General features: G+C 37.4%; 1 protein-coding gene across 1 annotated transcript in view; it reads right to left on the bottom strand.

The window, feature by feature from the left end:
- Window positions 1–2632: 2632 nt before the first annotated feature.
- Window positions 2633–21775, bottom strand: part of LOC149161957 (uncharacterized) — an 80442-nt gene continuing 61299 nt past the window's right edge. Inside the window, exon 7 of the mRNA XM_089437092.1 lies at window positions 2633–2874. Coding sequence (XP_089293218.1) covers window positions 2873–2874 — 2 coding nt within the window. The 3' untranslated portion in view covers window positions 2633–2872. The remainder of the gene's footprint in view (window positions 2875–21775) is intronic.

Below are 21775 nucleotides of genomic sequence, written 5' to 3'. Positions count from 1 at the left end.
TGGGTTTCTTACCATTGTAAATCCTTACTTTCCATTTCTAATGACCTTCACTAACTTCTAAGAATGTAAATAAGGTTCATATAGGTTACTTCTACATCAAATTGCTTTGATTAATTAGTGAAGATATTGCATATAGAGTTGATCATTAAAAACTATTATGGCATTATTTGGTCATAATTGACCATTACTAATTGTATTGGCTAAGATATATCTAGTCTAGTATGCTTGCTCCACTTAATTCAACTTTAAAGAGAGTTTCACTAGGTACATGGGTTTTCCCTTAAAGAAGCACATGTTTCATACATATTTTCCCTTCATGGAAGGTGTATATGCATTCCAAAAATTGCAAAAAGTAAAATGTGCATTAATTGTGCACTCCAATATAAGAATTATGGGTTTCTTGCCATTGTAAATCCTTACTTTCCATTTCTAATGACCTTCACTAACTTCTAAGAATATAAATAAGGTTCATATGGGTTACTTCTACATCAAATTGCTTTGATTAATTAGTGAGGATATTGCATATAGAGTTGATCATTAACAAATGTTATGGCATTATTTGGTCATAATTGACCAATACTTATTGTATTGGCTAAGATATATCTAGTTTAGTATGTTTGCTCCACTTAATTCAACTTTAAAGAGAAGCACATGTTTCATACATACTTTCCCTTCATGTAAGGTGTGTATGCTTTCCCTTCATGTAAGGTGTGTATGCATTCCAAAAATTGCAAAAAGTAAAATGTGCATTAATTGTGCACTCTAATATAAAAATTATGGGTTTCTTACCATTGTAAATCCTTACTTTCCATTTCTAATGACCTTCACTAACTTCTAAGAATATAAATAAGGTTTATATGTTGGATAAGGGATCATTAACCATTTTGATACCTTTATATAGAGCATTGATTGAAATTCAAACTTTGTAATCTTATAATTACTTTTTGGATAAGAAACAGGTACTAAACAGCAAAGTTCCATATTACACTTGTTTAGAATTGTAACATTATTATTATTGTCATCCATGCCACTTTACATTAATACTGCTAAGAAAACATGCTAAATAAAATAAGTGATTCATTCAAATTAAACTAGTAGGAAACTCTCGAGCAGTTCATTTTTATCATTACACATTACATGTGGGTGTTTATTAATAACGTCAATTTTACATCGATATTCATCTCATCCTTATCATTACATGTGGGTGTTTATTATTAAGGTCAACTTTACATCGATATTCATCTCATCCTCTAGGTGGCCATTAGGCATGTGATATAACTTAATTATTCAACTCAACTTTACATGCTCATCTTGTCCTCAGGTATGTGATATTATTCAACTCAACTTTACATCAATATTCATCTTATTCAACTCAAATTTACATCAATATTCATATTGTCCTAGATAGCCACTAGTCATGTGATATAACTTTATGTTACCTCCATCCAGCAAGATGTCTAACCATATGATATCAGATTAATGAAAAGTGGACATGAACTGAATGCTTAAAGCAAACTAAATTGATAATGAAAATAATTAGATTTTAAGTTAAATTATACATCCTTTTGCATGTGGGATAAGTGGCACTCATTCTGCCCCGCTTCCTAGCCACAGTTTTCACAGGAATCCGAAAGGAATTCACCCATAAAAATTGCCCCAACCACACACTAAAATCCTAGAGTAAAATCGGATTTCTGAACTGTGGCCCAGATGACCAAAATCACAAATTGAAAAATAGAAATATGCAATTTCAGCAATGTTGCGGTTGCCAGATTCCAGGCAAGATCTCCGAAAATGAGGCAAGATGAGTACCAGTTACCAAATACCTTCCTCTTGTAGCTTCATCTTGAATAAAAACTTCTCAACCCCATGTTTTACGTTGGGAACTCCACAGATTAAAGATGCTTTAATCTCACCATACAACAAAGCAAATCCATTTACAAACTTTAATGTTGAACCTGTTCAACAGAGTTTATATCATACGATGGACATTCATCATCATTCGGTGATGTGATATAAGATGCATTTCCCCCAAATAAAAGAGAAAATTGCACTTGTTATGTCCAAGTTTGTTTCAAGTCACACCTCCCCCAATCAACCAGATTGTACAGTAAGAAAAACATCTTTTGTAGGCTTGGCAAGCACCATGAAATATAAAACTTAAAAATATAAGCAGCATATATCGACTAATCACTTTTAAATTCCCCCCTTCGACACACGAGCAGAAAGCATGTGAAATGAAACACAAACAAAATATAATGAAAACACAAACTTTATAAGCAAAGCTCATTCAACTTTACGGAATAAAATGTGAGGTTAGTACTTCTGCAAGTGTTGCAGAGCTTTCCTGATTACACAAATCAGTTCAGAATTTATTTATATGTAGGTTCATTATGCAATACTCTAATATATCTACAAAGTCGATCTCTATCATTCCTTTGAAATTCCAAGACATAACAACATCAGTGAAATTTTAGAGATTCACTGTCAAAACATTGTGAATTCATATGTTTAAAAGATAAGTCTACTATACATATATTATGTTCATTCATCAGTATTTCCTTTGTATGACCATTTGAAGACTTGGAGTGTGGATACCTCCATTTTAATCCCCCAAGACCAAATAGCATTCAAATATTCAGCTCTGCATCCAATAATTATCAACCAGTGGAAATGACCCAGGATGCGCTGCATACACTTTGTGATATTCAGTTAAATCAGTTGAATCCTCGATAGAAACAGATGATGGAATATTTGTCACATGTATCATCAGTATCCCTGAAACCCCAAATGTAAAAGTTCTGAATTCCAGTTACCGAGAATTGTTGTCAAATTTTTTTAGAGTGCTTGGTTTTGTGATAAGTGAACACCATCCTGAAATGTAGCACACAAGCACAGAATATAGGTTAAACACTCTCTTATACATTCTATCAAATTAAAGCATCCATCCTATATTAATGGAACCTTAATTAAAAAGGAGAGAAGGAAAAAACAACAAAAGAAATACTCCAGAATATAATATCCAATCATCAATGCAGGATAACCAAGTACATATGGATGCTTTGGCTCTGATCTTCTATAGCATAAAGTGGTTGCACTGTTTGGCTTTTTTTAAGTATCTTTAAAAATGGGCACTGGACAAAGCCAAGGATCATGCTAACCACAATGAAGACAACACCTTGAAAGATGGTAAATGTTCAAGGCATGGAATTAGACAATAACTCCAACGACCTTCATCGTAGTATATCTTTCTTTAAGACATAATATGGAGTTGATCTATTGCTGAACTACATAGTTTGATCCATCTGGCGTCACAAATCCAATTATTATGGAGCCTGACCAATTTCATACAGAAAAAACAAATACCTTAACCTCTGATGTGACTCTCTCAAAGAACTTCTCAGTGCTCAGTCAGTGAATAAATATAGAATATATGAACAATGTAAATAAGAAGAGAAGTGATAGAAAGCTTTCAAGTAACAGTCATAGGAATCCTCAACCTAGGTTTTTATCATAAACATAAACTGAGAAACGATTTATTATTTACTCACCAAAAGATACTCAAGATGAGGCTAAATGGTCTCTGGCCATTTTACAAACTTCTAGTCTAATTGGCATCATCCTACCTCAGCTTCAATTTTCTTCTCATCTGAGCATGGGTGAACTAATTAAATTCTTATTGCCAAAGCTGAAGAACTAGGCAATCCAAATGATGGAGGACAGTCCTAGGCCTAACAGAAGCTCTCTGCTAGTATTTACCACAGGAAAGCCTGAACGTGAGTTACTGCAGATGTGAGATGTATTGGCCACAATGACTGGTCAGATTTTCACATTAATGGCCTTCCTTGACAGCTCTACTGTCGTGTGCTATCCTGTGTGGCCTAGCCTGGTCATCATAAGACTTTAGGGCTGCATATGGCCACTCAATCAGCTGAGCTTGGTTATGCAGTAGCTTTGTGGGAATCTGACTTATGAGGAAACAACGGCAACAATGGCACTGCCAAAGGCCCCATGCAAGTTTGTGCCTAAAGTTTACCATGAGGTAATGAAATTCCTAAGCAGTGTCGCAGGAACAGTTCCCCCCCCCCCCCCCCCCCCCCCGCGGCTTGGAAGCTGGAACTGCGCACCATGCAGATCCATGCCTGAACTGCCCTCCAGAACCACGTCTCAGTTTTTCAGAACCACATCTTGATTTTTCAGAACCATGTCTCAGTTTTTTGGAAGTGCTCCTCTATTCAAAAAAAATGCTTCTTGCCTCCGTGGGAACAGTGGCGATTCCATGCATAGTTCTGCAGCTGAAATTGTGGTTCTATGCACAGTTCCATAACAATTCGCGAGCACTTCTAGAGGAACACACACAGTTCCGCAGCCAATTTTTATTTTAATCTCTAACTATGGGTTAAGGATGGGACCTAGGGTGAGTTTAGGGATGAGGAGGTGAGTGAGGATAAGGTTTAAAGGCCTTTTCCCCTCTCTTTTCCTCATTCTTTAATCTCATTTGCTTGAGCTTGGAGAAGAGAGCAAAGGAAACAGCAAATTTTTTAGGGCAGATTTGTGAGAGGTTGAAGGAGAGAGCAAAGGAGAGCTTGGAAGACTGAAAAAGGAGCTTGGAGGAGATAACAGAGGCTGCCATCTATCTCAACCTCTCAAGAGCTAAATAGGTAAGTGCAAACCCTAACCCCCTCATTTTCTTGTATTTCTTATTTGTGGTTTTTTTCCTCTTGTCCTACCCTTTCCCATTCCTCCTTCTTCCTCATTTTATTGCAGGTTGTCCATCCAAGCTTTGAGAAAAATGGTGTTCTTTCAGCTTATCATTCCATTTTTGGTTTTCATGGTGCTATTGGGGGATAGGCATTGTTACCGTTCAAACTAGCAGGGGGTTCTAAAAGGGCACTTGCTAGGTCAAGAGCAACAATGAAACTAAAGCCCACTATCACCACAGCGAAAGCTTCCTACTCTTTACAAACTTTCACCGATGGGAGGAAACTCGATATATAGAGAATCACCTATGAAGGATAGATCAACTTAGATGGATGTGAAGTGATCTCGAGAGTGATCTCGGGGACCCTTTCCTAGGGAGACTCAAGAATGGGGCTTGCTTGCTGTTCAAGCAAGGTACAAATTGTTGACCACTACGTGTCAACTACCCATAGAAGTACACCCCCTTTTTCGCAAAAGGGTAGCGCTTGATCGTCGTATCCGTGCCATTCAACTTTCATCATCAGCTCGATCATGTTATGTTGTAAACCCAGTCTGCATATGTAAATTGTAAATAATCTTAGCAGATCTGAGTCATGTATGTAAATTGCCTAGGCAAACCTAATTTTCTAGTGATAATCTACGTTCCGGAAGGTTTTTTGTCTCACCGATCCATGATCGGCAGAGTTTTCCTTCAGCCTAACCCCAAAGCCGGAATGGATTTTGTCATTAGAATCTTAGGGGAATCCTAGTGTGCTTCGAGTCTATGTAAAAGTAATTTGGAAATAATTCTAACTATTTGGTTAGGTTATTACAAATTTCTTGATCTGCTAGATTATGTTTGTGTCGCAGAACTGGGTGGTCTATGAGAGTCTATGTCAAATGGGTTTTCCCCCTTGAGATGTAAAATTGTAAAAGTCATGATGTAAAGTGTCTTGAGGGTTAGAAAATGTTTTATCCCCTCATAAGTCCTAGGTCCTAGGTGATTTTTCCAAAGGCCAAGTTCGAGGATCCAAAAAATAAAGAATAAGAATAATAAAAAATTAAAAAATTAAAAAATCAAATAAATAAAAGATCAAATCAAATAAATTTAAAAATAAATTTTAAAAAATAATAAAAAATTTTAAAAATAAAATAATAATAAGTCAAAAGTTTTGAGGAAATAAATGCAAGATTTTAATTTTTTAGTATATTTAAAATTTCGACGGATGAGATTAAAAGAGATTTTGATCCTCATCGACGATTGAGATCATTTTGACATGGATCACTCAAACTAGCCGTTGGGAATTTTTTCTTTAAATAGGGTGTCAGGGGTCATTTGAGATCATTCGATCTGTGAGTCTTGTGCTAAAGAAAGCTCTCTTGTAGTCATTTTTTGTGCAATAAAGAAAGACTTTGGGGTTGAAATCTTGCTGGTGTTACTCTTCTAGAATTGCTGTAAGATGTTTTATTTTTCTGCATAAATTTATTTTCAGCCATTGATGATAGCTTGATGAAGAGTGATTTTAAACACAAGTATCTTGTTTAGTCGCTAGGGTTTGAATGGTAGTTAAATTTCTGGATATGATGGCAGGTATCTCCATTACATTTGGATTTTAGTATCGTTTTCTCCTTCTTCATTAATGGTTGATTTAAGTTGTGCAGGAAATCCTTTTTTTGAGATTACCGGGCGTTCGGGGAAGTTCTCGGCTGAACTAACCAACTCCCAGATTGCACTTTCTGAAGAGCCCAACCAGTTTTGATCCCGAGCTTATCATTTGAAATTTTCTGGTGAATGCACGAAGGGTTTTCTGAAGCACCTCACATTAAGTTTAAAATTCTGAAAATATTTACGTGGCATAACGATAAATCTGGCTACTTATAGCCTTCAGTTTGTAAATACTGTAATTATTTAGCTGGATCTTAAGGTTTTTAGGGTTTCATTTATTTTTTGCATTTTCAGGTTCTGGTTGTTTGTTTTCATTGTTTTCAGGTACAGGTTGCAGGTTGCAAATCTGAAGTCGAAATTTGATTTTGAAGCCAGATCTAGGCCCTGGAGGGTAAGATCTAGCCTCAGAACTAGCTTTTGCAGGTGCATCGTTTTGCAGTCCAGGGTTTCAGATCTTGTCCAAATCTGGAGAAATTTTTTGGGGTTTTATTTGGCAGCAATTTTCCATTTTGTTTACTGTCCAGCAAAGTCATTTTCAAAAAAAAAAATCATTAAGGGTTTTACCGCTGTCATATTTCTTTCACCTGCAAACCCTGCTCAAGCTGCTACTTTTCCACTGCCCATTGTGCCCCCCACGCAGTCTTCCAGATCCTCACACGTTGTCCATTCCAGCTTCCACGCACACCTCCACCCATCCTCTCACCTGCAAATTAAATCCGCTCAGCCTCCCACGTGCTCCCTTTACCTGCGCAGCTCCTTCCTCAATTACACGTTGTCTTTTGCACCTACGCATTGCCCTAGCCTCTTCACGCTTTCATCAAACCCGCCGTCTAGCTGCTACTACACAGGCTTGTCCATTATTGCTATCTCTCCACGCCGTCCATGCTGCCTTCCATACCTCAATCAGACGCATTGCCATAATCCTGCGTGTTTCTTCCATTTTTCACGCATTCCACGCTGTCTACCTGCGCAAAGAAACCCAAATCCGTCAGCCCCTCTGCTATCATTCGACCTGCGTTGTCCGCTTTCCTCTATCCAGTTTCTGATCCTGTGTTTTCCACCGTCAAACGCCCTCCAATCTGTATCAAACCTCTGCTTGCAGTCATCCAAGCTCCTTACGCTGCTATACCTACGATATTTCCACAACCAGGCCGTCAAACATTCCTACCCTTCTCTGTCCACCTGCAAAACACATCGAAACCTCGCATCCCTGCGTCCCTCCTCATCAACGAAACTCTTCTGCTCCATACCGCCGTTAGAACCTGCAAACGCCTCAACGCATTTGATTTTCGTTGTCATATATTTGGTGAGGCTTCTATTTAGATTAGGGTTAAAGTCAGCATAGTTAAATTTTATGTGATTTCTTAAGTTAGCGTAGCTTCTTTTTTTTTATATATAGTTTCGTTTTAGTTAGAATCGTAAATTTTGTTTTAGCTTTTAGATTTATTTCATTTCATTTTTGTTTTATTTAAAATTTTGATAATAATTGAAATTTAAAAATCGTTTTTCATCCGATTTAGGTTTCGATTTTATTAATCTAAGTTTTAGTTTAGAATTAGATTTTTTTTTTTTTTAATTTTATGTTTAGAACTATCAAAAAATCATTAAAAAAATTAAAAAATCCCAAAAAGGCATAAAGTGTTTTATCCTTAGGTATTATTTTTGTTTTATTTTTCTAGTTTATAAATACAACCAAACAAACAAACAAACAAAAAAAATGTTTTATCAGATTTAGTCTTGGCTCAAAGGATTTGTCATATTTACAATTTTGGTGTATCTTTTCCACTAAGGCTAAAATTTTGGTGTGGGATTAATATTTATCATTTTTATATAGTTAAACATGCTTAAATGTTTATTTGAAGATTAGCTATATGAAAGTGGTAACTGATTAGCATTTAAAATTGCATGGTTATTTAAAGCATTTAATCTTTTGAATTTTAATTGCTGGAAAATTGTTAAGGCATTGTGCATTTATTGATTATCTCGCATTTTGTAAAATTAATCTTTGCTTGGGTTATCTGATAATAAATGATTGTTTTACAAGGTTCATATTTCTGCAACATTTAATAAATAATCATTTAATCATTAACTCCATAAGGCACTAGTACATTAATTTCTAAAATCAATCAGGTGTTAAATTGCCTTGTTGTGCCTCCCAACCCAACTGGTCCACAGTTGGTCTTCCTTTATCTTATAGGGTCTACCCCCCTTAGTCTCGGAAGACGGCTTAAACGGAGAGATTGGGGATCAGGGTGACAGCCCCCGGTCTGAGCATTGTCGCGCTGCCTAGACAATCTGTGCGACAACATTTTTTGGTGCCGTTGCCGGGGACATTTTATTCTCGGCGTTTCAACAACATTTCCTCATCTTTATTCTCATTTCTCATCTTTTCATTTGAACCGGCAACGGCAACATTTTTTGGCACCGTTGCCAGGGATAGAGTTTTTCTGTCCCTAGCGTTTCAACGACAATCATTCTTCTCATTTCTCATCTGTTCATTTTAGCCGGCAACAACAACATTTTTTGGCACCGTCTCATCTTTTACGCCATTCATTAGCCTGTCAAACGGCCAACATTCTTTGGCGTCATTTGATCTTTTCATCACCTTATCTTTCGTCATATCAGCAACTACTCTTCAATTCGTTTCTTGTTTGGGTGGTGACTCCATTTCTTTTCATTTATTTTTTCCCAAACAAGAAGCCTCCCTCATATCTGCTTGTTGGTTTCTTTTTGGATCCTAAAATCAGATTCATTATTCAAGTGGCGACTCCACTTCTTTCATCTCTTGATTTTCTTGAGCAGAGATCTCTTTCTATCATCCATTTGGTCCCGCATTATTCATCATGGATTATTCGTTTACCCCATGTCATTTTACTGATGTTCTCCATGATGTTCCAAAAGTGGCCATTTCTAAATTACCTTTGTTCTCGAGTGGTGATTCAGTCGCTGTTAGAAAGCATCTAGGCAGGTTTACTCGTATAATGATCATATATTGTAGACCTCCTCAGTATAATCATGAAGATGTCAAAATGCGTCTTTTTGTCCTTTCTTTAGAGGGTGATGCTTTGAATTGGTTTAATAATTGTCCTGAAGATTCTTTCACTTCTTTACAAGACATTGTCAATGCTTTTAAAGATAGATATGGTTATCCAGATAGCTCGCCTTGTGCCCCTAAAATTGTGCAACAGAATGAAAGTAATCTTATGAAAGGTCCAGCTGTCGATGAAAGATTTCAAGACAATTCTTCATATCAGAATGTGCCATCCACCTGTACCATTGCAGATCAAATCCAGGATAGTGGAAAAGCAGGGACAAATTGTGAAATCAATGAAAAGGAAAATCAAAAGCAAATTATAGAAGAACTAATGCGGCTGGTAAAAAATATGGAGATCAATCAAACTAATTACGCCAATGATATGAGAACTTTATGCACCCGCCTAGAAAAACGTGATAAGGAAATTGAAACCATGAAAGCTAATCATGATAGGGAAATCAATTTTATGCAAAACAAGTTATTAACTATGGATGAAGAAATGACTATCATGACATTCGATCATAATAATCAGTTGGCTACCATGCAAGAAAATCATAAGAAAGAGATAAACTCTATGCAGCGTTGCTTGATGACCATAAAAGCAGATAATGATAAAGTAATAAAAGATATGGAAGCTAATCAGATATGTCTTCAAAATAAGTTATTGACCATGGAAGAAGACCATGCCAAGGAAATCAGTACTATGAAAGTTGAACACTCTAGCCAGATAGATGCCATTACAATACAGGTACATAAATTTCAACAGCGGTCAGAGGATGAAAGAAACCAGGAAACATCGACAGATCAGAAGCCTCCTTATTTGCTGCAACAAGCTCCATCTTATTATGAGGTCATTGGTTCGATTGAAAAGTGGTTAATTGAAGGTGATCCAAATAAAATTAAAAACGATAAAGATCAGATGCAAAATGAAGAAAGACATGTCACACATATCTTACATACTTCATCTAAGGGTTTTGAAGCAGAATGTTCCACATCATCAGTGATACAACCTGCCACGAAGAAAAAACGCAAAAGAAAGAGAACGAGAAGAAGATTTGATGCATCAAATGGCCGCGAGCGACTTGATTTTCGGATAGGAGAAAGTCCTACCGTATGCAGAATTGGACATGGCACATCCGACAAGCAACCGACAGATTTCCCTGAAAGCAGGCAAATGCTCAGTATACACTATATTGAACACATCTGATGCCATGGGGCATCCTCTATATTTTTAACCCTACTCCTTGTTTTTTCAGCATTTCCATTTCTATTTTAGGATTAGATTTACTTTTCATGTTACTAAATAGTTAATAAATGAAGAGCTTTTATCTTTCATGTACTTAATGTTATATGATGATTTTTGGGTGGACGCTACTTATGTTTTGTTGTGTGTTGCGTGGGTGCAGATTCTGGATTCTCACATTCCTACAATGCAGCAACGTGTCCCCAAGTAGAGCCAGATGTTGACCACTACGTGTCAACTACCCATAGCAGTACACCCCCTTTTTCGCAAAAGGGTAGCGCTTGATCGTTGTATCCGTGCCATTCGACTTTCATCATCAGCCCGATCATGTTATGTTGTAAACCCAGTCTGCATATGTAAATTGTAAATAATCTTAGCAGATCTGAGTCATGTATGTAAATTGCCTAGGCAAACCTAATTTTCTAGTGATAATCTACGTTCCAGAAGGTTTTTTGTCTCATCGATCCATGATCGGCAGAGTTTTCCTTTAGCCTAACCCCAAAGCCAGAATGGATTTTGTCATTAGAATCTTAGGGGAATCCTAGTGTGCTTCGAGTCTATGTAAAATTAATTTGGAAATAATTCTAACTATTTGGTTAGGTTATTACAAATTTCTTGATCTGCTAGATTATGTTTGTGTCGCAGAACTGAGTGGTCTATGAGGGTCTATCTCAAATGGGTTTCCCCCTTGAGATGTAAAATTGTAAAAATCATGATGTAAAGTGTCTTGAGGGTTAGAAAATGTTTTATCCCCTCATAAGTCCTAGGTCCTAGGTGATTTTTCCAAAGGTTAAGTTCGAGGATCCAAAAAATAAAAATAATAAAAAATTAAAAAATTAAAAATAAAATAAAATAAATTAAAAAAATAACAAAAAATTTTATAAATAAAATAAAATAATAAAATATTAATAAATCAAAAGTTTTGAGGAAATAAATGCAAGATTTTAATTTTTTAATATATTTAAAATTTCGACGGATGAGATTAAAAGAGATTTTGATCCTCATCGACGGTCGAGATCATTTTGACATGGATCACTCGAACTAGTTGTTGGGAATTTTTTCTTTAAATAGGGTGTCAGGGGTCATTTGAGATCATTCGATCTGTGAGTCTTGTGCTAAAGAAAGCTTTCTTGTAGTCATTTTTTGTGCAATAAAGAAAGACTTTGGGGTTGAAATCTTGCTGGTGTTACTCTTCTGGAATTGCTATAAGATGTTTTATTTTTCTACATAAATTTATTTTCAGCCATTGATGATAGCTTGATGAAGAGTGATTTTAAACACAGGTATCTTGTTTAGTCGCTAGGGTTTGAATGGTAGTTAAATTTCTGGATATGATGGCAGGTATCTCCATTACATTTGGATTTTAGTATCGTTTTCTCCTTCTTCGTTAATGATTGATTTAAGTTGTGCAAGAAATCCTTTTTTTGAGATTACCGAGCATTCGGGGAAGTTCTCGATTGAACCAGCCAACTCCCGGATTGCATTTTCTAAAGAGCCCAGCCAGTTTTGATCCCGAGCTTATCATTTGAAATTTTCTGGTGAATGCACGGAGGGTTTTCTAAAGCACCGCACATTGAGTTTAAAATTCTGAAAATATCTCTATGGCATAACAATAAATCTAGCTACCTAGAGCCTTCAGTTTGTAAATACTGTAATTATTTCGTTGGATCTTAGGGTTTTTAGGGTTTCATTTATTTTTTGCATTTTCAGGTTCTGGCTGTTTGTTTTCATTGTTTTCAGGAACAGGTTGCAGGTTGTCTAAAGTCGAAATTTGATTTTGAAGCCAGATCTAGGCCCTGGAGGGTAAGATCTGGCCTCAGAACTAGCTTTTGCAGGTGCATCGTTTTGCAGTCCAGGATTTCAGATCTTGTCCAAATCTAGAGAAATTTTTTTGGGGTTTTATTTGGCAACAATTTTCCATTTTGTTTACTGTCCAGCAAAGTTATTTTCAAAAAAAAAATTCATTAAGGGTTTTGCCGCTGTCATATTTCTTTCACCTGCAAACCCTGCTCAAGCTGCTACTTTTCCACTGCCCATTGTGCCCCCCACGCAGTCTTCCAGATCTTCACACGTTGTCCATTCCAGCTTCCACGCACACCTCCACCCATCCTCTCACCTGCAAATTAAATCCGCTCAACCTCCCACGTGCTCCCTTTACCTGTGCAGCTCCTTCCTTAATTACACGTTGTCTTTTGCACCTACGCATTGCCCTAGCCTCTTCACACTTTCATCAAACCCACCGTCTAGCTGCTACTACGCAAGCTTGTCCATTAGTGCTATCTCTCCACGCCGTCCATGTTGCCTTCCATACCTCAATCATACGCATTGCCATAATCCTGCGTGTTTCTTCCATTTTTCACGCATTCTACGCTGTCTACCTTCGCAAAGAAACCCAAATTTGTCAGCCCCTCTGCTATCATTCGCCCTACGCTGTCCGCTTTCCTATGTCCAGTTTTTGATCCTGCGTTTTCCGTCGTCGAACGCCCTCCAATTTGTATCAAACCTCTGCTTGCAATCATCCAAGCTCCTTACGCTGCTATACCTGCAATATTTCCACTCTCCAGGCCGTCAAACATTCCTACCCCTCTCCGTCCACCTGCAAAACACATCGAAACCTCGCATCCCTGCGTCCCTCCTCATCGACAAAACTCTTCTGCTCCATACCGCCGTTAGAACCTGCAAACGCCTCAACGCATTTGATTTTCGTCGTCATATATTTGGTGAGGCTTCTATTTAGATTAGGGTTAAAGTCAGCATAGTTAAATTTTATGTGATTTCTTAAGTTCGCATAGGTGCTTCTTTTTAAATATAGTTTCATTTTAGTTAGAATCATAAATTTTGTTTTAGCTTTTAGATTTATTTCATTTCATTTTTGTTTTATTTAAAATTTTGATAATAATTGAAATTTAAAAATCATTTTTCATCCGATTTAGGTTTTGATTTTATCCCCAAACGGCATAAAGTGTTTTATCCATAGGTTTTATTTTTGTTTTATTTTTCTAGTTTATTAAAATATATATATATATATATATATATATATGTTTTATCAGATTTAGTCTTGGCTCAAGGATTTGTCATATTTACGATTTTTGTGTATCTTTTCCGCTAAGGCTAAAATTTTGGTGTGAGATTAATATTTATCATTTTTATATAGTTAAACATGCTTAAATGTTTATTTGAAGATTAGCTATATGAAAGTGGTAATTGATTAGCATTTAAAATTGCATGGTTATTTAAAGCATTTAATCTTTTGAATTTTAATTGCTGGAATATTGTTAAGGCATTGTGCATTTATTGATTATCTCGCATTTGGTAAAATTAATCTTTGCTTGGGTTATTTGATGATAAATGATTGTTTTACAAGGTTCATATTTCTGCAACATTTAATAAATAATCATTTAATCATTAACTCCATAAGGCACTGGTACATTAATTTCTAAAATCAATCAGGTGCTAAATTGCCTTGCTGTGTCTCCCAACCCAACTGGTCCACAGTTGGTCTTCCTTTATCCTATAGGGTCTACCCCCCTTAGCCTCGGGAGACGGCTTAAACGGAGCGATCGGAGATCAGGGTGACAGCCCCCAGTATGAGCGTTGTCGCGCTGCCTAGACAATCTGTGCGACAACACAAATCTTTCTAGGGAAATGAAATGAGGATTTAAGGGCTAGGTTTAGGGAGTATGAATTGTAAAGGGGCTTCCCAATCCCTAAAATCCTTATGGAACTTGGTTTCCCGAGTGATTTTTGACGCATTTACTTTGATAAGGTATGGGACCACATGGGACCAGGTGGACCTAGGTTAGGTCAAGAGGAGGGAGTTTCGCAACCAATGATGATTTTGACCTAAACCAGGAGAAGAAGGGGATCAAAGAATTGATTTTCTCTTAAAGGTGCAAAATGATCCTTATGAGGAACTAGCCTAGGGAAACTTAGGGCAAAAACCAATCTCGAGGCTAGGGCTTCGGATATCTCACAACCCCACCGTAAGAATTTCCTCAAATTTGGAGGAGGCATAGGAGTACACCAGCGCAGTGGAGGCCAAGAGATCGAAGTTTTTCTATGGGTGGTTTGTTGGGAAAATGATGCCCTGGGAGCCCTAATGTGGCTAGACCTAGAGTAAAGGAGAGGTGAAGAAAAATAGTTCTTTAGGTGATCACCATATGGTAGACCAGTGCCTAATCCTTTGGGATATTGGAATCAAGAAGAATATGACAATGGACTTCATTTCTAGGTCAAGAAGGCTTCAAGGACAACTTCACTTGTAATTAGGGCAAAGGAGAGTGACCTTAAAGCTTTTACACTTTGTTTTGCAAGGTAAGGGCTTGTCAAAATAAATTCAACCATAGAATTATCCCTAAGAGAATTCATTCAAGATACATGGCCCATACATAGAGATATGCTATATAGAAACATAATTCCACAATTTCGCAGTAAATGCATGCAGCAACTAGCACCAGTATAGCAAAAATTTCATCATCAATGTATGTGGCAAAGTAAAAGAATAAATAGCATTAAATTTGTACTTAAATGTAAGAGAATATATCCAACCATCAATAAACTTGCCAATCATGAAGCTCCAAGATAAGAAAAGACAATCCATACATCAAAAGTCATCCATGCTCCAAAATTTCGTCCACCAAGAAGGAATAGCGAAAATCTCAAGAGAGATACAAGTCCAAACCAAGTGATGATGAGAAATGAACTCTCACCATTTGTATTTATATACTCCTAATTAGTTTCGATGTAGCTAGTTGAGCCTACATTAGCCCCTAAAATAAAAATAATGTGCAAATAACTAACTTTTGGTGACAAGCCCAACAAACTAGCTCATAAACAAAATAAAAAGACTCTCAAGAGGTCGAATGATCAATAATACATGTTGTTGGGCCCTATAAGAAGCCTTATGAAGTCCACAAATGCCACAATGATGAATAACACTTCCAAAAGTAATGGACAATGGGTTAGCCCCTTGTTCTCCACATAATAAACTTGTGGTGCTCCCAACAAACTAACTTTTGGTGACAAGCCCAACAAACTAGCTCATAAACAAAATAAAAAGCCTCTCAAGAGGTCGAATGATCAATAATACATGTTGTTGGGCCCTATAAGAAGCCTCATGAAGTCCATAAATGCCATAATGAGGAATAAGACTTCCAAAAGTAATGGACAATGGGTTGGCCCCTTGTTCTCCACATAATAAACTTGTGGTACTCCCAATGGATTTGAGGGCACACAAGTGACCTCATGGGTCACCAAGTAAGTCGAAGATGCCTGTACACCATCTATAAGGGCTTAGATGATGGTGTAAGTGATGCCACATCAGCATACAAGTCCTGGGTCTTCTGTTAAGTGCATGGTACAACTGTGGGGCCAGTTGGGCAAAGGTGAACTAGGTGCATCTTCCTCGTCCAATAGGTGAATCTCGAGCAATCTTTGAATATCTTTGGGGATCCATGGAACATTTTCTATTGTTGTGGAGGCCCATGGCTCTCAACACACACCCTACATGTGCTAATGTAGCCCTCTGGAGGGTTAGAACCTCGTATAGGGAGACCAAACATAAAATGGAGACCACCTACAATCCTGCATAATATCTAATGCGTCCCCTAGCCTTCTAATACAATTAGTCATCAAGGAAATCGAGTAAAAGAGCTTACAAACCATGGACAACAAGTGGGGACTTCATAATGGCATGCCCTTCCATAGTGGGCTTTGGCATGTGCTAATGTCTCCAAGCTCCAAATGGGGCTAACCAAGTATCCTATTAGGTGGTTTCTACTTCTAAAGGGAACATTATGTCCAAGGTATATCCTTTAAAAGGTGGTGGCATGTGATAAAGAGATGAATGGAGTGGGAAATGAAAGGGGGAGCCCTCAGTCACATGTTGGAGTACAAGGATAGCTAATACAAGGAAAGCCCACACTTGGGTATATAACGTATAAGAGGGAGCAATCGTGGTACATGAGGTGCCCTGGCCTTGATTTTTCCACCCTTCCTTATATGCCTTTTTCCTTTTATGGTTTTTTTCTTTAATTGATCAATTGGGGCTAAAGGGGTTAGAGCACGATGTGTGAGATAAGACATCTCACAAATTTTCCCTCAAAAATTTGATATCTCCTTTTCTCTCTTCTCCTCTATTCTCCAAGCTCAAGAAAATCTCCACAAGGGTGTCAATGAACCTTTTCCCACTTGCATTTCATTGCCCCCTTCAAACCCTTCCTCCTCATCATACATTGGGTCATTATCAACGTGACCATTATTGTCTTCTTCCATTTCTTCCCCTTGATGCCTATTATCCACCATTTTGTGGGTGATATCCCTAGGAGAAAAATTTCTCCAAGATGTTCCTCAGTCGGCAACCGACAACCCCTTACAGCCACCAAGTAGCTCGTTGTGCCATTTCTTCGCCACCTGAGCCAACCATGTGGTCCCTCAGCCATCTGTCATGATCGTATGTTTGAAGGTGGGCCTCCCGAACCTAAAGGTATGACTTGTCATTTGGTAATTGAGTATAGTAGTGTGTTTATCATGGACACTTATGGGCATGGATTAATGGGGGGATTCGGCAAAAAGAGTGGGCTAGGTTTGTGCTCTTGTCCCCTAGACCTCTTTTGGATGTTAACCTTGGACTCTAGTCCCGTGGGACCTATTTTACTAACCATTGGGCTTTAGGGATGGTACTACATGGGAAACCCCAATTTTGATTGCATGGTTCTGCTCCCTCATCCATATATATTGCTCCCCTTCCACTGATTATAACCCCGTTCATCATTTCTCGCGCCTAGGTCCACATTCCTCCATTGGGTCCACATAGGGTTACCCTTCCCTTTCCCTTACCCACACCTTGGGTTGGGCCTGGAATGATGCCTCGAAGGTTGATGCAACTGAAAAGAAAAGTAAAGCATAATTGGCCACATTCAAGAGAAAAATGTACCACAAAATGCAAAAGATGGTCGAGACAAACACATTTAGCACGTGGGCAAAATCCAATACATGAGATCTATACCATCATCATGGCCATCACCCTGGTTCCTACAGGCCCTAGATGATCCTCCTTTATCATTCAGGAACCTATGATTATCCCAACCCCTGGTGAGTAATTGTAGGGTATCCATTATATCACATGGTTAGACAAATGTTAGAAACCAACATTTGATAAAAGTTCTTGGTGTTTTTGCTAGCGATGCAATGTTTCTTACAAGTCATGACACCTCCTCAATCACTACATCTCTTCTCAAAACATTGCAGATCTCCTATTGAAAACAATTAATGATATTGGTCCTACTAATGTGGTTTAAGTAATCATTGATAATGTAGCAAATTGTAAGGGAGCAGGAAAAATCATATGAACTCATCCACACATCTTTTGGTTTGGGTGCTTGGTGCACACATTGAACCTTTTGATGCATGATATTGTAAAGCATAAAGAATGTGGGTGGATTAATCAGTTGTACAAGATAGGGAAGCAACTCATTAAATCTATCACAAGGGATATAAGGGTCAATTACTTCTATGGAATTTACTCCATTTTCTAGTTGCTTAAGATTGTGAAAACTATATTTGCAAGCTACGACCTCACCTTTAGGCACCTATTGAAGGTGAGACCAGCTTTGGGTGCTATGGTGATTAGTGATTCATGGGATGGCATGAGCATTGACAGAGATGATGCTAATGTAGTGAAGGACATTGTTATTGACAATCACTTTTAGTAATGGGTTAGATATGCTTTGCAATTCACCAGGTCAATTAATCACATGATCAAGTTTGCAAATTTAGATCGGCCAATAACTAGGGAAGTGCATGAGTAGATGAATAACATGTTGGGGCATATTAAAGACGTTGTTGAGCCTAGAGATGTCATCTTATATAACTATGTTCATGCGAAAGTGAAAACAACAGGGGCCATGGTCCCCATATCCAAGACTTCAATGATAACAACAGGGGCTTCATCTTCAATGCCACAGCCACCATCTACTTCACTACCACCATGTGGAGGCCCAAGCAGCAGTTGTGGTGTTGTAAGGAGGAGATATTAGTAGATAGATTCACTACTTTATTGATCATAGTCTATAAACAATATTAGACATTAGTGTTGGGAATTTTAACTTTTCAATCTTCCTACTTCAGTGTGCAGATGGCCCATTTTGTAAACATTCTTATATGGTCATGTTGACAATTGCTATATAAGCTATTTCAATGTTTTAACTTTTAATGGCCTACTTTCTATTAGATGCTTAAAATTTTGATACTTTGTACCTTCAATTGACTGTGAGAGGCTTAAAAAATTGATGTTTGTTTGTAATTGCTAGAATCTAGATGGTTGATGCTCAAATAATTAATCATTATTGTACCATGGATGCCATTTCTATCTTGAATTAAGTACAAATATGCATGCTTTCATATATTCTACACTTAATTTGGCATTTTGCATGTTTGTTTAATATAAATACACTATAACATATATATATATATATATATATATATGCTTCGCTTCTGAAGATTTTGGAAAATGATACTTCTAACGCTTTGCTTCCCAAAAACACACTCGCTTCGTCCTCTTCATGCAACATTGTTTCTAAGTTGGAGTTCCAATTGATAGTGTTATTGGTGGATATGTTATTGTCTGTGAAGATATTAGACAACACATCCTCAATGCATATTCCACCAAAGTCTATGTTAAAGGAAAGGGTCAAGGAATCCTGGGAAACCCATTATTGGATATGCACAGCAACCCATACACCAAATAAGGGATTTTTTTTAGTTCACATTCAAGGAAGATAGCCCTATTGTTGATTTAGTAGTCTGTGGCCCTTGGATATGTCATACCCTGGTTGTATCATCAAATTGGTATGAAAGTTTCTCTATGGGAAAAGTTGCACAACTGTGTTGACCAATATGGATGGAACTCCCAAGCCCCACTTTGCAATTCACGAATTTCATGAGAAGTTCATATGTCATAAAGCCCAACACTTGTTCAATCCTCACCCAAAAAGGTGGGTTTGCCTTAGGGTTGATCTTTCGAAGGACCTGAGTTTGTATACATCTGTGTAGGCCCAAAGGTCATAAGGAAACCAGTTAGATACATTAATTTGACACTTGTTTTAGGTGCCAGAGTTTAACTCATGGGATTAAGGACTACCCCTTGGTGGTTAATGTCAACTCCCCTGATGCCTTTCTAGCGATTTTTCCTAAAACCCAAGCTCAAAAGGGTTCAACCTTTGCTTATGGAAATGGTTAGATTAAAGTGGTAAAAAGGATAACAAGGCTCCTCCAGCTAAGAGCTTTGCAAAATCTAGGCTAGCTCTATCTAAACCTACCATATCAACCATGAGGAAACAACTCATTTGCTCCTCTTAGGCCACACAAAGGGCTTGGTCTCCATCCTCAATGTTGAACCCTTGAGCCAATAATGGGGTTAAGGATGTGCAAAGAAAACCAAAGAAAAGTTCAATTGGTGCATGGGTAACAATTGTTCTCTCTTAAAAGATGATTATTTATTCAAACCCTTACCAAGCTTTGTTGGATGTTGAAAGTCAAGAGAGTAATGTTCACGTTGAAGATTCCAAATGAAGTGTGTAATATTCATCTTGGAATGTTTGTGGTTTTGCCGACATTATTAGGAAGACCATGGTTCAGCCAGTTCATTAATTGGTTTCAAATTTAGACATCTCTATCTTCAAGATGTTAAAATCATGGTTTTTTTGTTAAGCACAACTCTTAATTACATTTCCCCTAATGTTGTATTTTCCACTTTAAGCAAGAGGACGGTTGAGGTGTGGTGGCTATTCTTATCTCACCAACGCTTGTTGCATATGTAATTGAGCATGTTGTTTGAACCCACACATCAAGTACTTGTCTTACCTAACTTTAATGCTTCTAACGACACTGATGACCAATTGGTGTTTTGATATTGGCTAGACAATGCCTCCTAGAAATACACTGCGTTTTTGAGGGCCTAAGACTTTAATAATATGAATCTCAAGAGGATAAAGAGGCATTGAATGCCATTTGTATGCCCCTATGGAAAAGAACAATGTGTATTCTAGAATGGTATTAAAAATAAACATAGTCTTAAAGTTTCTAAGGAACAATGTTTGACCTCCAGTTTATTTGGTCCAACCTCAAAGGAGACCTACTTTGAACCCTTTGTAAAAAACCATCAAATTTCACCATTTTAACTTCATAAAGAGCCATTACCTTCCCTTTGATTTCAAGGGATTCCATTTTCTCTTTTGATCCCTTTGATTTCAAGGGACTCATTAGAGCATTGTAACTATCTTGGGAGTTAGGGGAGTCCCCTAAGCATCCCCCCCACCTAATGGGGATCTTTGTGTGTGTGGTTTCTTTTCATGGTTTGCATTTCTTTTGGGCTAAAAAATTAATCCTAAATTAGCTTAATCACACATCACAATATAGATTAGTTTTCATTTCATTTCATTTGATAAATCTAACTTCAATCTAGAATAGATTTCCTTTTATGCTCCTAGATTAGACTAATTTTCAATTCTTGCTTTAGAATAGATTTCAATTCTTGTTTTAGTATAGATTTCAATTTTTTGCAAAGAGTAATAAACCTCCTTCAAGCCTTGATACATTTTCATGCAAGTTGCAAGCCTAGCTTGATCCTCTTGCATGATCAGAGAAGGCTTGTTGGTTGAACTTAGACTAAATATGGAAAACCTCTTCTATATCTTCTTATTCTGGGATTGGGGGAAACCGGTAAACATTCGACTTGTGAAGTAAGGCTAGGGGCTTGTTTCCCTTAGTGTTGGACCTCCTTGCAAACGGGCTGACTTGTGGGCTCTTTGGGGGTACTCATTGAAGCTAAGCTTCTCCCTATAGGGTCCTTTTGCGATTTTCCTCAACCGAGTGAGAATAAATCTGAAAGAGACCCAAACCTTAGTTAGATTTGATTTCTTGCAACCACATATTTCATGTTGTGCACTCACACGCTTAATTAACCTAAACCCAAGTGAAAATCTAATTTAACTAAAATCAACCAAGTACACTCCATCACATTTCCTTTTGCAGCACTTGGTACTTGATCATTATCTCATTATCACTTTACTTTCAAGTACATTTACCTTTTGTGCATTTTCATTTCAAGCATTTTATTTTCAAGCAATTGTCATTTACTTTGAGCATCTCATTT

Source organism: Pinus tabuliformis, chromosome 5_2, assembly GCF_031772625.1.
Source record: "Pinus tabuliformis cultivar Carrire ecotype Pingquan chromosome 5_2, CPIR1, whole genome shotgun sequence".
In the NCBI taxonomy this organism is placed as follows: domain Eukaryota; kingdom Viridiplantae; phylum Streptophyta; class Pinopsida; order Pinales; family Pinaceae; genus Pinus; species Pinus tabuliformis.
The sequence above is the reverse complement of the archived record's forward strand: the minus strand, read 5'-3'. Positions and strand labels throughout refer to the sequence as shown.